This window comes from Anolis sagrei, chromosome 1, assembly GCF_037176765.1.
Source record: "Anolis sagrei isolate rAnoSag1 chromosome 1, rAnoSag1.mat, whole genome shotgun sequence".
Classification (NCBI taxonomy): Eukaryota; Metazoa; Chordata; class Lepidosauria; order Squamata; family Dactyloidae; genus Anolis; species Anolis sagrei.
The window spans coordinates 287814163-287832196 of record NC_090021.1 but is presented as its reverse complement, the minus strand read 5'-3'; the positions used below and the strand labels follow the sequence as shown (position 1 = coordinate 287832196).

At 38.9% G+C, this 18034-nt stretch overlaps 1 protein-coding gene across 1 annotated transcript in view; it reads left to right on the top strand.

Annotated features, from left to right (window-relative positions):
* The window catches only part of LOC132766450 (cytosolic phospholipase A2 beta), a 62164-nt gene that overhangs the window by 21785 nt on the left and 22345 nt on the right, over positions 1-18034 (top strand). The window contains exons 3-10 of the mRNA XM_060760828.2: positions 1190-1326; positions 3221-3352; positions 5282-5340; positions 7429-7471; positions 9179-9242; positions 10028-10155; positions 13360-13461; positions 15712-15749. Coding sequence (XP_060616811.2) covers positions 1190-1326; positions 3221-3352; positions 5282-5340; positions 7429-7471; positions 9179-9242; positions 10028-10155; positions 13360-13461; positions 15712-15749 — 703 coding nt within the window. The remainder of the gene's footprint in view (positions 1-1189; positions 1327-3220; positions 3353-5281; positions 5341-7428; positions 7472-9178; positions 9243-10027; positions 10156-13359; positions 13462-15711; positions 15750-18034) is intronic.

The window sequence follows — 18034 nt, the reverse complement described above, 5'->3', positions numbered from 1 at the left end:
ATGCAGTTTGAAGGCAGTTTGTGAACGCAATGTTTAAAGGAAACAGACATGTGAACAAATGTGGCAAAATGCATTCAGGGCTTTAAAACGGAATAAGCAGAGTTTGGGATACTCTGAAACAGAGTCCGCAATCAGTTTGAATGCACTGGTGTACTACTTGGTTGCAACCATTAGTCATACATAAGGATTCCTATCAGATATTTCAGTTAAATTTATTTATGCATGCCTTGACTATTGCAAATGACTGGTTGTCTTCTGAAGTAGGTCAAAAGGACAATAGTTCATAGAATGTATTGAAAGGAATGAAAAGGTCATCTCAGCCCACATAGCTATACTGACCTTGTACAAACAGAAGCCTTAAAAAAAGATAAAGAATGGCAAATGATACCTTTTATATGGCAGATTCCTACTGTTTGGTTTGAAATGGTGTGTACATTCAAATTTGAGATATACTTTTTCAGGTGAACTTTTTCATAGCAAAATAAAATAGAATAAAATACAGGGTTGGTTGCAAAATGCATCATGCTGTTTATAATAGTTTATGATTTTTTCTGTTGATAGAATCTCTTTTTGCCCTATTAATGGCACCTGAGATTTTTTTTTCTCTTCTTACTGCTTTGGCCTCAGATCATTCCAGTAGTCATTTCACATAGTTCCAGCTAATCTAATTACACTATGGTTGTTCCCTGAAGGCTTGATCCCAGAGCCACAGTTTCACTTTTTTTCTGAATGTCAGGAGGGAGGGGGCTGAACTAACATCGCTGGGGAGGGAGTTCCACAGCTGAGGGATCACCACCGAGAAGGCCCTGACTCTCATTTCCACCAGTTGCACCTGCAGAGGTGGTGGGACCGAGAGCAGGGCATCCCCAGACAATCTTAATCTCCGAGATGTTTCATAGGTGGCGATCCGTTCAGACAGGTAAGCTGGGCCAGAACCGTTTAAGGCTTTATAGGCTAAAGCCAGCGCTTTGAATTGTGCTCGGTAGCAGACTGGCCAATTATATATAATTATATAATGTAATTATAGTTCAAAGCAGATCTTGACCAGGAAACTGCTTTCAGAAATAGCTGCTGCCACACCCATTTTAAAATCTTTTATGAAACCATGGCTCACTCTTCTCTTTTGTCCTTCTTAAATTGGTGACTAAATTTTCAATATTAACAAACACTTCCATCTCCTGCTCTGCAGTGTCTCCATCAGATTGCTACGTGACTTTGCATCTGCCAACAGCATCTCATAAGAAATTTAGAACCCAAACAGTCCAGGACTCTTATAACCCAGTCTGGAATGAGACATTCTGGTTTAGAATCCAGACTGAGATCAAGGTAAGGTAAGTTACTCAAGATGCTATCCACTTCTTTGGAAAGCAGAATACTGGGTAGACAAAGATGTTTTAAAAAGTTGCAACAAAGACGCTTAAAACCCCCCACGAAGGATGATGCTCGATGGGGATCTTCAAAGAAAAAAAGGGATTACCAGAAAGTCTTTCGACTTCATAACTCCAACCTGCTGTGTTTCAACATTCACATTAGTGTAGATCAGTCCTGCTCAACCTGGAATTCAGCTCTCAGAATTCCTGACCTGGTATTTGGAGGACCAAAGACCTGGAAGTACCAAAAACATTTCAATCAGGATGTTCAGGTCTGGTGTAAATAATGGATACATAGTGACTTGAGCACCTTTGATGTCTCACTTCTTTTTAGTAATGTGATTGCAGTAGTTTGACAAGCCGTACTTCTTTAATCAGACGACTCCACACCCTTGAAACCCCACTTTCCTGCCAAGCATACCTTGCAATTGATTTATATTGGGTTTTTTAAAATTTTGTGTGTGTGTGTGTGTAATTCTAGCTTTAAAAATCAGCAAAGATATGAACATAAAATTATAAAATAAGCAAAAAGCAACCACTTTGGGCTAAGGATGGAAAAGAGGTAGATATCCCTCTCACTGCATCACATTTATACCATCACAACACAGAAGGAGAAGAGGCACAGTGAACTACAGTACATTGTAGAAATGTAGTGAGATGGGGAACTATTGGGGTTTCATCCATTAATAGTTAGGAACGAGATAATTGAGGGGAGGCAAACTAATAGCAGGATGCACATGGTGTTGTGTAATAGACACTGTCAATGCTGCTTTGTCTGCCTTGTGTGATAAAGTCTTTTGACTCTCCTGCTGAAATGTTTGTATGACCAAAAGGTCTGAGTTCAAGTCGTTATGTGAAAAGATGAGTTCAGTGATTGGAGGGAGATAGCCTCCTATGTTTTGGTGTTGAAACTAATCCTTACGCATTTCTGAGAGGCAGAGAGTTTGCTCTTGGACCAAACAAGAGGAGATGCATTTACCATGTAGGTTTTTTTTTTAATGCAAATGTATCAGGTAACAGGAGGAATGGTAATTATCAGAATTCAATGAAGTTGGAACAGAGTGGATTCATTTATGTTTTGTCCTTCTATTGCAAATATTACATACAGGGGGAATATTTCCCCAAGGACTGCCGTAGGAGAAGAAAGGCTGTTGGGATCCTAATAATTGCCAGCTTTCCTCACCAGCTGATGATATTTATATTTCAGTAAACATGCACTTAGATACCAATGCATATTTGTCATATTCAGTTTTGTCGTATTGCAGTTGATATACTCTCTCTATCCCTTGGCTAAGGATCCATGCATGCTTGTGGGCATGGAAAAGTTTCCCACATGTTAACTACTCCTCTGTATGTGCTGGAAAAATAGTTGTCCACTTTGAATTTATATATTATTTTTAGCCAAAGAATGTTATATGCTATGCTGTGCTATATTTTACCTGTTTTTAGAATAAAATGTATCTTGCAAAATGTAAATCCCTTGAGAAACAGAGAAAACATATAGACGTGGAAGTAACTGAGATACTCGAGACACTTGGCATATCTTTCAACAACTTTTATAAAAGAAGAAAAGATTCCTTTGAGGTCTTTGTTATTTACACAGAGTTCAGTCCCGGTGGTCCTTGTCTGTGGAAGCATCCAAAAGTAGAAGTTTGTTAGCCACAGCAAGAAAGGTACTGATTAACAGAATGTTTGTCACAAGCTGCCATCCATATTCCATTTATTTCAGGTGGAAAAAGTCTACTGATATGAAAGAACAAATAAAGCAAAAATGAATAAAAAACAGATAAAGCAAAAATGGCTGTAAAAACAAATACACAGCTTTAAGAATATTTTTCCCTGTTTCCTAGAATATCTTAGTGTTGCAAGTCTGCGATGCGGATCCAGTCACCTCAGATGACATACAGTTTACTGTCCTGTTTGATTTGGCAAAAATCCGGCCTGGAGCAACAGATCGGGAGATATTTTCTTTAAAACCAGAGGTGAGGGTTAGAAAGTTAACCTTAAGACAACAACAACAATAACAACAACAACAACAACAACAATAACAACAACTATATTTTTTACCTGCCTCTCCTCATGGCTCCAGGTGGGTTACAACATTGCTAAAAAAACACAATCATGTAAAAACTTTCTATAAAATACATATAGAAAAACATGTCCCTACAAAACACATATCAAAATACATAGAAAAAAGATTAAAATGCAAGTTGTTGGAGCTCTTCTGGCAGGTCGTTCCACAGTCTTGCGGCGGCCGATGAAAAGGTCCTTTGGGTGACGGTCATTAGTTGGGTTCTGACAGACTGGAATACCTCCTTCCAGAGGACCTAACTGTTCAGGGCAGATTGTATGGGAGAAAGCAATCCTGTGGGTCAGTGCAGGCCCGTAGCCAGGATTTCGTTTCGGGGTGGGGGTGGAGGTGGGGGGCCTTAAAAATTTTCAGGGGGGGTTTTGGGGGGGGCTGAGTCTGAGTGAAAGAGGGTCTACCCTAGCAAACCTTTTGTATCATTACCCCAATACCCCCATGCATATGGGATATATTGAGTATGGTGATCAGATCATGATATGAATAAACATAACAGTTTAAATAATGCACCAGTAAGGCCTTTTCGCGAACCACCATGAGAATTTCGGGGGGCGGGGCTGAAGCCCCTCAAGCCCCCCCCCCCCCAGGCTACATGCCTGGGTCAGTGGTTCTCAACCTGTAGGGTCCCAGATGTTTTGGTCTTCAACTCCCAGAAATCCTAACAGCTGGTAAACTCAATCTGGGGACCCACAGGTTGAGAACCACTGCTGTAGGTAACCTTAACCCAAATCATGTAGGGCTTGAAAGGACAAAATCAACATTTTGTACTTTGCTTGCATTTGTACTTTGACTGCATTTGCTCTTCAAATGAAACATGCTTAGGTATCATCCTCTGGGAATAGTAAATGCTACATTTCTTGAGCTTTTTGTGCCTCTGAAATGCAATTCCTGTAAGATCCAAGAAGTGAAGCAGTGGGAGGATCAGGACTTGAATAAATATTCCAATTTTTTTCAGACATTCTCAAAATCATGTTGAGAAAAGTGTGATATTTTAAAAACTAAAGTTGATCTAAAACTAGAATTTTTCTTACTGCAACTAATGAAAGAACAATATCCACAATTTCACTTCTCAAAGAACAAATTAAAGACTTGGATTTTAAATTGGTGTCTTATATGGTTTTAAGAGTAAATACTACTACTACTACTACTACTACTAATAATAATAATAATAACTGGGATCTGTACTCATTATTTGCTGATATATCACACAGTCCTGGACACTTGGGAAGCGTCCGACATGTGATCCAATACAATAGCCAGCAGAGTGACCTTGTTTGCTGTGTACTAATCTTTTTGTGTTTCTAATAATAATAATAATAAAGCTTAATTTATATTCCACCACCATCTCCCAAAAGAGATCCGGAGCAGCTTACAAAAGCACACAATAGTGCAGTAAAATGCACAAGATACAATAAAATTAATAACTATGACAATTTACTGCATAACATACATAAAACAGCATACATAAAACAGCATAAAATCCCTACTAAATTAAAAAAGATACTCAATAAAACACAACCTTGACTGGGGGTTTAAAATAGGCCATATCTATATTAGTCATATAAGTTCCAGGAATGAGATGAATCATTTTGTTCTTAAGTTTTAATATTTCCATTTCTAAGCAAAGTGAAGCTGCCTTTTGCTTAGAAATGGAAAACTATAGTCTTGCCAACAAAACAAAATGGGATTTCATAGATGTTTGAGATGACAGAAATAGATTGGCTGAAAGATTGGCAGCTCAGTGGAATATTTTCATAGTGCATGATTTTCATTTCTGCATTTGTTGGGCAATTGGTCATTTAATCAATAATTTTGATATTCTCAGGATGAACACTGTCCCTATAATTTTGAATCTCTGGAAGTGGAATTCAAGTTGGCAGAAATGTAAGTGATTTGTTTGATACAAAGTTGTAAGAAAATAATAATAATAATAATAATAATAATAATAAATATGTTGTTGATGTTGTGTATTCTTGGGAATTTTTCTTTTACTTTGGCTTTCTACTAGGAATAGAAGTTTCTGTGTTCCTATGAATATTGGGTTTTAATAGTGCTTCATACATTTTTATGTTTTTTCCTATATCAGTATAGCACTCCATGAGCATTTCTAACCTATGAAAGAAAGGAAACCAAGGAAGATGTCAGTATTACCTCTATAGGGACATCATCATATTGATGCCTTCCCCGTTTTATTCCATTTTGCCAGGAAACGGAAGGCACACCTGGCACCTCACAGTGACCCGCACACCCTCCCTTCTTCCCCCATCACCTGGGGGCATCGGGGCAAGGTGCCCTGTCCCTGCTCCCATCAGACGGGGGGAAAGGAGCAAAACTGTGGATAGCTCCATCAGAAGACAACTTACTTTTCATTGTTAGAGAGGAAGCATCTTCCTATGCTTCCTTGTCACTTTGGCCATGAATGGGGCAGGGCATGGCCTGCGTCATGTGATGGTGCTCGGTAGATCCCATGGCTGAAAAGGAGCAAGGGCTATTTTACCCCTGTGGGATGAGGTGGTAGGAAGGGAGTTCAAGAGACCAAGGAGTCACTCTTACATGTCCCCGTCCCCCCAGATGTACCTGTTGAAGATGGGGAGATAGAGAAAAGAAACATTTGAGGAATGGTATTATTTTACATTATGTGCGATGAAGTACAGAGAGAGCTACCAGGTCCAGTGGTTTGAATATTGGACCAGGATCTGGGAGACTGGATTTCAACTCCCCTTAGAGAAGTCACATACTTCCAGCTACAGAGGAAAGAAATAGCAATAAATCATTATCTTGATTAAATCTTATCTATACATCCCTAATATTGTACCCCAGAAGTTGGAATTGCCTTGAAGGCACATAACAATGGTGACAATGAGCTAAATTACTTAATTGTTTTTCTTAATCTATACCATTAATAAAATATGACTACTATAATAATTATGATTTATTCTATTTGATCATTATTGATTTATCTATGCACCCAGAGAGACCTGTCTTGCCTAGTACACATGCAGAGGAAAGATAAACTTTACACCTTGGTGAAGCATTTATCTATTCCAGTGTAAACTCTGTGTGTAGTCTTAGGTTCCCTATAAACTTAGTACAGTTTGTATTTGCATGTAGGTTTTCATCCTCTAAGGGATTTCTTGTTTATTACAGTACAGTAGGAAACACGGTACCTCCTATTTTTCCACCCAAAAAACCTAAAAGAAAAATCCCATTCATAAAGTTTTTTTTACAGATCAACTCAACTCAAGCTGGATCTACACTGCCATATATTAAATCCAGATTATGTGCTTTGAACTGGATGTAAACTCACACAATCCAGTTCAAATCAGATAATGTGGATTATCTGCTTTGATAATCTGGATTATATGGCAGTGTAGATCCAGCCTCAGTAGTATTATTATTTTGTTATCTCAAAATTTATATCATGCCCTTCTCATCCCGAAGGGCGGTTCACAACAGAGGCACAATTTGATGCCTTGAATATATATAAAAATAAACAACATAAACTTTAAAATCACTTAATTAAAACACATCACTTAAAATAATTACTTAAAGACTTAAATTACTTAAATTAATACCCACCAGGTCTCTATATTAAATCTTTTGTAGCTTCTTGACCCTAATTCTGTTTTGGTTTGCAAACGATATGCTCAGGATCTATGCATTTCACCTCCCAAGAGACATATTACTTTTGAAAGTTCTAGGGAACCAATTGCTCATCTCTGCTTACTTCTAAAATGATGTGAACAACCATGAGCGGGAAGGATGCCTCCCCACTACTTTAAATGCAGGAGAGAGTAGGAGAGGTTTCTCCACCACATTTTCCCCCCACTCTGAGGCCTGTGAGTGGGGGGCTACTTACAATCCTTGGGACACACTTTGCCTATCATATTCTAAACCTTTTGAATAATTTATTAACAACCTTTCCTGAATCTGATTCATTCCCTTTTCTTTCTTTTATTTTCTGCATTTTAGTTTAGGACCTCCTGAACAACTCATTTCCAATGGTGTCCTAGCGGTAAGATTTCTTATTTTGCATTTAAGTTTTTTTTTGTTCTTATTCTTATTGGAGCAGAAGTTGATATCAAGGTGTCCAGCAACTCTGTGAGTGGGATTACATTGGCTCAGTTTCAACTGGTGAGTACTATTGATGTGGACAAACTGCTGAGAAAACAACCTGCTTTCTTGATCTCTGTCCCTCTTGGCTGGTTGTTCAGGGAGGAGATGCAATTCAATCTCAAATACAACATATTATGACTGCATCTCTCAGGGAGGGGAACTTTCCAACTTGCTTAAAAGAAACGGCAGTTAGACTGCTTCTGAAAAAGCCCTCCCTGGATCCCCTGGACGTTAATAATTACAGACCAGTGTTTCAATCACCTTTTGGGGGCAAGGTAATGAGAAGGCAGTTGCCCTCCAGCTCCAGGCAGTCTTGGATGACACACACCTCCTTGGTTTATTTCAAACTGGCTTTGGGGAATGATTCAGAGTTGAGACTGCTATGGTCACTTTAGTGTATGATCTCAATCTTAACATTGACAAGGGGTGTGTGTCCCTATTAGCACTTCTTTCAATATCTGCTAACTGCAGTAATGCAAATGTATCTAAACACATAGAAGCTCAATGTATACGTACAAATACAAGTGTCAGTAAAACATAGGATTGTTACATTCACATTTAACAAAAATAATTTGTTCTTTTCCTGAAAGATGAAAAATCTTCATGTGTGTGGAAATAGTATTTGTGTCTTTACTACAGATGAGTAGACTCCAAGTCCTTGCACAGTAAATGTCCTATTTTCTTTATTACACAAGAGTAGACTCCAGCATTCAACTGGTTTCGACTCACAGGAGTCTTAATCAGGTAGTTGGGTTCATTTATCAAAAAAGCTCGATATTAGAGGCAAGTAGTCTACTGACAGTGTTCTTGAAAAGTGGATCAACAAGTCTTGGTTAACCAGTATACTCTGCAAAGGTGTTTTAATCTGTAGCGTTTTATTCTGAGCTACCTCTGTACCATGTTCGGAAACTCCAATTAGTTCAAAACATAGCAGCCAGACTAGTTACAGGAACATCTAAGAGTTAGCATATCATGCCTATGCTAAAATCACTCCACTGACTGCCAATTAGTTTCCTGGCAAAGTTAAAATGTTGGTTTTGACCTACAAGGTTTGAGTCTAGGTTACCTACAGGATTGCCTTCTCCTGTACAATGCACTTCAGACACTGAGGTCCTCTGTGGGGGCTTTACTCCAACCAGCCAAAACCTGACTGTCCATCATCCCCCAGAAGACCTTTTCATTGGCTGCCCAATGACTGTGGGATAACCTACTGGAAAAGATCTGACAGATGTCAGAATTTAAGACACAGCTAAAGACCTATCTCTTCTAGTCAGTCAATTTCAACTCATGAATATTAACATGAATTTTACGGTGAATTTTAATCTATATTTTACCTTTGTATATTTGTTATATACATTTTATTAGTTTTGTGTTTTATTTTGCTATTTAACCATGTTGTACCCTGCCTCAAGCCACAAGGAGAGGCGGATAGTAAGAACTGTACTCTGATTTGTACGATGAGAAAAAAGAAAGAAAAAGATGCAATGAAATAACACCCATGATAATATTTGAGTCAGATTTTTCCACCAAATATCCCAATTACAGGGATATTTGGTGGAAATATCCTTGCAATATCCCTAGATCATTATGCCTTTCATTTTCTTAGGCCCGTGAGCTCTCCATTTTGGATATCAGGGTGAACAAAGAAGGGAATGAGAAGCTGTTGGAAGGTTGGTCTCTCTCAGGCATAATTCCAAGTAGTGTATCATCAGCCTCTGTCCATTTGTGTCTTGTTTCTTGGGACTTTATTTTTGATTGATCAATTAAAAACATTTTCTAATTATCTAAAAAGGCAGCTTGATTGATTTGATAGCACACTAGCAAAGTTGATTATTTTTAATGTAAAAATTTATACATAGTACTAGTGACAGGCTGGTGCATTACTTTTCTTAACATTGAAAATATACTCAGTAAATCACTGTTATTTATAATCAATTGAAAGATTTTCAATCTATTGATCACAAAAAGTGACTGCATGTTCAGAGACAGCTTCTACTAATTTTATTTGGTTTTAGTGCTTAATGTTTTGCAATTTTTGATGTTTGGCAAGTAGCAGTATGTGGTATGATGATGTATTTGATAACTGATAGTAAAATATTCAGGATTTGTATCTGATAGTTGGTTTGGTGTTTAAGGTAAATTTATGTATGGTGGAATTTGAAATTTCATCTTTAAAATATTGTTAAAGTTGAATTTTAGTAGGTTTTGAATTCTGGAAACTGTCTTGTTTCCTAAATGGTGAAAAGAATACATGTGTACTAAACAGACAAGCACAATGTTTTTCATTACATGTAGATCACAGTGATCATGCTTTAAAGTTAATTTATGTACTATTTGGTGTTTTAAAGTTAACTTGTCCATTTACAATTTTATAGAGCAAATCTCTATGGGGAAAGGATCTACAAATTCTTATGGAACAGAAATATGTAATTAAATTGTTGTTGTTGTTGTTTAGCTAACATACATGTTGTGCTCACGGTGCAAGAGTCCTATGAAGAAACACAGAAGACATCCAAAGATAGAGATTCTTTCCTCTTCCACTGTGTAAAAAGCTGGGATCCAGTACTAAAAGTCAAGCTTCAGGTAAGGACCACTTCCTTTTATTTTGTGCCAGAGGAAGTACTAAGAAAGTATAAAAAGAAAATTGTGAACTAGATTTTTCTCTATTAAAGAAACCATCATTGGATCCAGCTGGAATGGGTAATTACTACCCAGTTTCTAATCTCCCCTTCTTGGGCAAGGTCCTGGAACACATGGTGGCCTTGCAACTCCAGGGATTCCTGGATGAATCAGATTATCTAGATCAGTGGTTCTCAATCTGGAGTCCCCAGATGTTTTTGGCCTACAACTCCCAGAAATCCCAGTCAGTTTACCAGCTGTAAGGGTTTCTGGGAGTTGAAGGCCAAAAACATCTGGAGACCCCAGGTTGAGGACCACTTATCTAGATCCATTTCAGTCTGGTCTCAGGCCCAACTATGGGACTGAGACAGCTTTGGTCACCTTGGCAGATGATCTACGTAGAGAACTAGACCTGGGGGCGGGGTGGGGGGGAGTGTGTCCCTGTTGGCTCTCCTGGATCTCTCAGCAGCCTTCAGTACCATCTACCATGGTATCCTCCTTGGTTGCCTGGCTGGGATGGAACTTGGGGGAACTGTTTTACAGTGGTTTCATTCTTTCCTGGAGGGATGGACCCAGAAAGTGGCACTGGGAGATTCCTGCTCTACCCCATGCCCATTGTTCTGTGGTGTCTCACAGGGCTCTATACTTTTCCCCATGTTGCTTAACATCTACATGAAGCTGTTGGCAGAGATCATCCAGAGTTTTCGAGTTTGATGCCACCTGTACGCAGATGATACCCAACTCTATTACTCATTTCCACCAAAAGCCGAGGAAGCCACTCACTCTTTGAACTGATGCCTGTCAGTTGTAATGGACTGGAGGAGGACAAACAAATTGAAATTGAATCCAGACAAGACAGAGGACCCCCTGCTCAGTTGCAAAGCAGATCAGGGTATAGGATGGCATCCTGAGCTGGATGAGGTGACACTCCCCCTGAAGTCACAGGTCCACAGCTTTGGGGTCCTTCTGGACTCATCACTAAACCTGGAGGTCCAGGTGTCAGCAGGGTCCATGAGGGTCTTTGCACAAATAAAACTTGCGTGCTACCTGTGCCTGTACCTTGGGAAGCCAGACCTGACCGTGGTGGTCCATGCCTTGGTTTCATCCCACCTAGACAACTGTAATGCACTGTATGTGGGACTATCCTTGAAGAGTGTTCAGAAACTTCAACTACTACAAAGAGCTGCACCCAGGCTACTTATAGGTGCTGAGCACAGGGAGTGTACCACCCTACTGCTACAGCACCTTCATTGGCTGCCAGTTTGTTTTCGAGCCCAATTCAAGGTGCTGGTTCTGACCTTTAAAGCCTTAATGGTTCAGGTTCAACTTACTTATGCGACCGCATCTCTTCACACCAACATGCATGAACCCTAAGATCATCAGGAGAGACCCTACTTTCATGTTTGTCACCGTCTCAAACATGGTTGGTGGTGATGAGAGAGAGGGCCTTCTTGGTGGCCACACTGAGGCTTTCCCCAGGGAAATCAAAATGTCACCATCCCTAACATTGTTCAAGCAACAGCTGAAAACTTTTTTTATTTAAGCAAGCCTACATCGAATAAATCTTAGGCTGAAGAGATGAGAAGGTCTAATCTCCACTGGGTGGTGCTAAGTGCAATATTATGTGATAAGATCTCCCTTTGTGGGAGAAAAGTGGCATATAATAATAATAATAATAATAATAATAATAATTTAATAATAATAATAACTACTATTATTACCTACCCCTTCTCAAAGCACCATTCTCTTCTGTTTCCCATCCGCTTCAAATGCTGCACCAGATGGTAAAGGGCAGCTTCATATATCTATGGTTCCTTATCATATTAAAACCTGGCCTTCCCTCCACTCAACTGCTTCAACCTACAATGTCCAAATAACTTACAAATTCCATTTGGCTATGAACTAAAGCAAGAGTTTGGATTGTGCAGCCTGCTGAAACTCCCACTAGGCCCTGGAGTCTTTGGTCTCTGGGGGAAAACAAGTTGTTTAGCCTAAAACTAACAGTTACAACACTGAAAGCACCAAAAGTTTGCTATATTTCATATCCCCCCCCCCCGCCTCTTCAAAATTGTAAATGACCTTCCAATCACTTTGGGGTTTGAAAAAATCAATGGATATGGCCATGACAGATTGGATCTCTATGTCAGAAATATGATGGGATGGCTCCTGGACCCTCTGCAGTTGTCCCACCTCTGAACTAAAACAAACAGATCTTTGTTTGCTCCACAAGTGTCTCCATAATCCCAACACATCTAGTCCAACCATCTGACTTGGTGCAAACTCTAATATCTTACCTTCCCTCCATCTTTGAGCAGTCTGTGTAGTCCTCTTTATTTTTGTGATTTTGCAGTCATAGTGGATGTATACCAGACCCATCTCTTTGTGAAATTTCTTTTTAAAAATATTCCTTTTTATTAATATTTTCCCAAAAAGTATGGTAGAGACATGGGGAAGAGTAGGAATGTTAAGATTAGTGTGAGTAAATTAATAAATCTTACAAATATCTAATAAATCATCAAGAGAGAGAAGAGCGGTATGAAGGGCAAGGGAACTCTATGGATTCTTAGAAGTACCAACTAGATGCCTACTTGGTACTTCTGAGTACTTCTGAGCATAAGACTTGTGCTCTTCACAGTCTTATGTTCAGTTTGGCATTCATTGCCCTATTATTCTGAACTACGTCTCTAGGTAGCAAATCAGTCTTTGTTTTTGACACAGTCACCAGCTTGTAGTAAAATGTTCAGTTTCTTTGTGCAGTTCATACACTATACAGTCTTTAAAGGACTATGAAGTCAAATAAAGTCATTGCACTAGATCTGTGATATATTGTAAAATGCTTTATTATATAGTAATTATTGAGTTTCTAGTAGCTTTGCTATTGACTTCACCAACATGGTTTGAGAAATGTCAGAAAAGATCATGGACCAGAAAAAAGACAAATGCAGACTTTAAACCACAGGATGTCTTTTGGGAAAATAAATTCTGGTCTACTGTTTTTGGGCTACAATGCAGATCCTAAGATTGCTTCTACAGGTAGCTGCTGTAACTTCTCTTTGGGAATTTGATGGCTGAAACACATGCTAAAATAAGGTTATACTTAAATATAATTGTACTTTTTAGTTCAATCTGTTCATCGTGTCTAAGATGGTTTTTTCTTCTTCCTACCAGTATGTTTCAGATAAAGATGATGATTGTCCCTACCCTTTCGTTCTGCCTCTGAAACGGCTTCCCGTAGGATTGCCAATCAGAATATGTTTATTGGCAGAGAATGTAAGTTTTACTCTTTTAATTATCTTTTCACTTTCTGAACACTGGTCAATCTAGATATAATTATAAGAAATAATAACACAAACTTTCATCTTTCTATCAATGTAGTATACCGTAATTGTTGAATTTGCTGTAATACTTCAAAACTAGAATCTGTCTGATGTTGGGAGAATCAGGCATGGTTGTTTCTTCTGAATGCAGATCATGAATGAATACCAAGCACTGTTGCCTATATTCAGAGGATGGCAAAGGCAAACTATCTATGCGAACACTTGGCCTAAGAAAATTCTTTTAAATTCACTGTCATCATATCTTTAGAGGTGATTTGTTCTTTCCTTTCCTTTCTTATAACTATTTATTATAGTCAGTGACTGGCACCAAGCACTTCTAACCATGGGATTCTATTGTTCTGCCCCAAACTCCATAGGATACAAGAGACTGTGATCTGGATTAAAGCCATTATTTTTATGGGGTCATATTGTTCTGCATCAAACGACATAGGATACAAGAGACAGTGATCCAGGTTAAAGTTATTATTTTCTATGGGATCATATTGTTCTGCATCAAACCACATAGAATACAAAAGACTGCTGAAAGTTGGGCAATGAAATAAGAAGGGCAATTTTGATGGTTCCCATCACACCTGTTTTTCAGTTGTAAACATAGGAGTAAAGTGCAATAAGTGGTAGGAGTTCTGAACACAATTGCTCACCCATGTTCAGAGTTCCCTCCTTTCAGGACATTTCTGCCTCTTGTCTACCCTGGAAGATGTGATGAGCTCTGTGCTTCTCCATGCTTGAAAAAAAGCTGAAGTGTCCTACGAGGGGGAAATTTCTCAATGTGATGAGGTCAGATTGCCAGAATTCCTTCCTTTCAGGACACTTCTGCCTCTTTTCAACAACGGAGGGTTATGCATGACAGCCAGAAGTAGTTTAACTCTTGTGAGGAGCTCAGTGCCACTCCATGCTTGAAAAGAGGCTGAAGTGTCCTATGACTGGGAAATGTGATAAGATGGCTAGACTCCATGGTCAACATAAATAGGTCAGGTTGCATAATTTATTTTTGACTTGAGTTTTAGAACAACCCTTTTGTGTTTATTTCCAACCTAATTAGTAAAGATCTGTGCCATTGCATACTGAAATATTCAATAGCATGATTAACGACCTTGTCACATGGCTAGTGACAGCCAGCGGCCAGCAGCGGTGCTCCTTTTCAGGACGAGGAATGTGGCCCTCATCTTGCCTTGCCTCATGAAGTGAGACAAGGGCTCCATACCTCACCTTGAAGAGGAGCACCACTGCTGGCCGCCGCCACCCACCACCAGCCTTGTGACAAGGTCCATAGATCTATTACCACCACAAAGTGCTATAAACAATTTAATCAATTTTTGGCCAAGCCTGATCTCACTAATTAATAGAGTAATTCTAGCTCATTGTTTAGTCCATTGTATGTGCCCCTCATAAAGAAAGACATATATAACTAATATATACATAAAGAGTTGAGATATAGAGGCTATCAAAGCTTTTCTAGTACAGTACAATCATTGCATCAGTGGTCTATGGGGGTGAAATTAACCCTTTAATTTTTATGTATGGATTTTGTTCCTATGCTAAATGCAACTATTTATTGAATGATGCAGCACTAGGTAGATTGTGGTTTGGAAGCCCATGGTCTACCCGAAAGAAGCAATAAACCAATCCTATATAGAATCCTTATAAAACAAACAAAAATCTCACCCCAGCCATGGCAGAAACTGAGGATATTTCCATACTGTGCATATCACTAATTTTCTTTGTATCTCCCACCAATTTAATATAGAATTATTACAAAATATTGAGCATATCCTGTTTCTGAACTGTGTTCTTTGCATTTTACCCTGGTGTTCAACCTGATATACTTTTCAGTGGAACATACATATTTCATTCACAACCTTTCCTGCATCCTGGCAGACTTTTTCTTCAACAGGATTCTTAGTCCTTACAGGCACCTTTTCACAGGAAGGTTGTAGATCAGAACTTCTTTAAATGAAATTGATTTGGTAGGTCTATTTGGATAAGGATTAACTGTTAGATGTGAGATGCAGATTTTCACTGAATGCTATGAATCTAGTTAGCATGTATGCAACTATGCATAGATTTCACACTTTTTGTCAGATGGAAAAGCATAATATTTTTGCATTTTTACTGCTTTTTCCACATGTCTAATGCATTTGACTAATTAAATAGTTTTCACATTCATGTTGTTTACTTTCAGGATGTGCCTTTGGATTTGTACCTCCAAGTAACCGGTTGGTAAGATACTATCTTTAATTTCTTTAAAGTGCTCTTCTCTAGCACTGCTGCCTTGAGGGCATGCAGAAAAGACAAGAGCATTTTTCTTTTTCTGAATAATGAATATGTGCCTCTAAAAGTATAGAATTCCTCCCAGTTAGCACAATGAGGTCATGACTATTTTGCTAATTACGTTGTTCGTTAACAACTTTATTCATGCATATTGTTTGCTCGCTGCATTAGGTTTGTATTTGTCCATTTTAATGTTCCCTATATTAAAGTCATAGAATCATAGAGTTGGAAGAAAGTCTCCTTTGGGAGAGATAAAGTGGGGTATAAAGAATAATAATAATAATAATAATAATAATAATAATAGACCATACCGGCCATCTGGTTCACCTCCTGCCATGCAGGAAAAGCACAATCAAAGCACCCTTGACAGATGACCATCCAGCCTGTGTTTAAAATCTTCCAAAGAAGGAGTTTCCACCACATTCTGAGGCAAAGAGTTCCACTTCTGAATAGCTCTTACAGTCAGGAAGTTATTCCTAATATTCAGGTGGAATCTCTTTTTCTACAATTTGAACCCATGGCTCTGACTCCTCATTTCCAGGGCAGCAGAAAACAAGCCTGCTCCCTTTTCCTTTTGAAATACTTTCATATATTTATACATTGTTATCAAGTCTCTTCTCAACCTCCTCTTCTGCAGGCTAAACATATCCAGCTCTTTAAGCTGCTCCTCAAAGGGCAGGGACTCTAGAACTTTGATTATTTTAGTTGTTCTCCTCTGGAAACCTTCTTGCTTGTCAATGTCTCTTTTGAATTGTGGAGCCCATTATCTATATATATAAATTTGTTAGGGGCATCCAACAAGGAAACAAAACTCAAAAACCCCCCAATGAAACTTAACCAAAATCCCCGTGCCCATAACACAACCCACAAGGTACAAACATATCTACTCAAAATGAAAAACAACACAACAACACACTCACAAAACGGCAAAACAACAAAACTCAAAAATCCCCCAACGAAACTTAACCAAAATCCCTGTGCCCATAACACAACCCACAAGGTACAAACATATCTACTCAAAATGAAAAACAACACAACAACACACTCACAAAACGGCAAAACAACAAAACTCAAAAATCCCCCAACGAAACTTAACTAAAATCCCCGTGCCCATAACATAACCCACAAGGTACAAACATACCTACTCAAAATGAAAAACAACACAGCAACACACTCACAAAACGGCAAAACAACAAAACTCAAAAATCCCCCAACGAAACTTAACCAAAATCCCCGTACCCATAACACAACCCACAAGGTATAAACATATCTACTCAAAATGAAAAACAACACAACAACACACTCACAAAACGGCAAAACAACAAAACTCAAAAATCCCCCAACGAAACTTAACTAAAATCCCCGTGCCCATAACCCAACCCACAAGGTACAAACATATCTACTCAAAATGAAAAACAACACAACAACACACTCACAAAACGGCAAAACAACAAAACTCAAAAATCCCCCAACGAAACTTAACTGAAATCCCCGTGCCCATAACACAACCCACAAGGTACAAACATATCTACTCAAAATGAAAAACAACACAACAACACACTCACAAAACGGCAAAACAACAAAACTCAAAAATCCCCCAACGAAACTTAACCAAAATCCCCGTGCCCATAACACAACCCACAAGGTACAAACATATCTACTCAAAATGAAAAACAACATAACAACACACTCACAAAACGGCAAAACAACAAAACTCAAAAATCCCCCAACGAAACTTAACCAAAATCCCCGTGCCCATAACACAACCCACAAGGTACAAACATATCTACTCAAAATGAAAAACAACACAACAACACACTCACAAAACGGCAAAACAACAAAACTCAAAAATCCCCCAACGAAACTTAACCAAAATCCCCGTGCCCATAACACAACCCACAAGGTACAAACATATCTACTCAAAATGAAAAACAACACAACAACACACTCGCAAAACAACAAAACTCAAAAATCCCCCAACGAAACTTAACCAAAATTCCCATGCCCATAACACAACCCACAAGGTACAAATATATCTACTCAAAATGAAAAACAACACAGCAACACACTCACAAAACGGCAAAACAACTGAGCATGCGCATTGGCGCCCAGCCGCAAGTTCCATCGCGCGCGCACATGGCCTTCCGGCCAACGTTCCCTCTGCGGAAACCATGCCCACTCCAAGCCCCGCCGCGCCGCTTCCCGCACACACACACCCCCTGCCGCACACACAC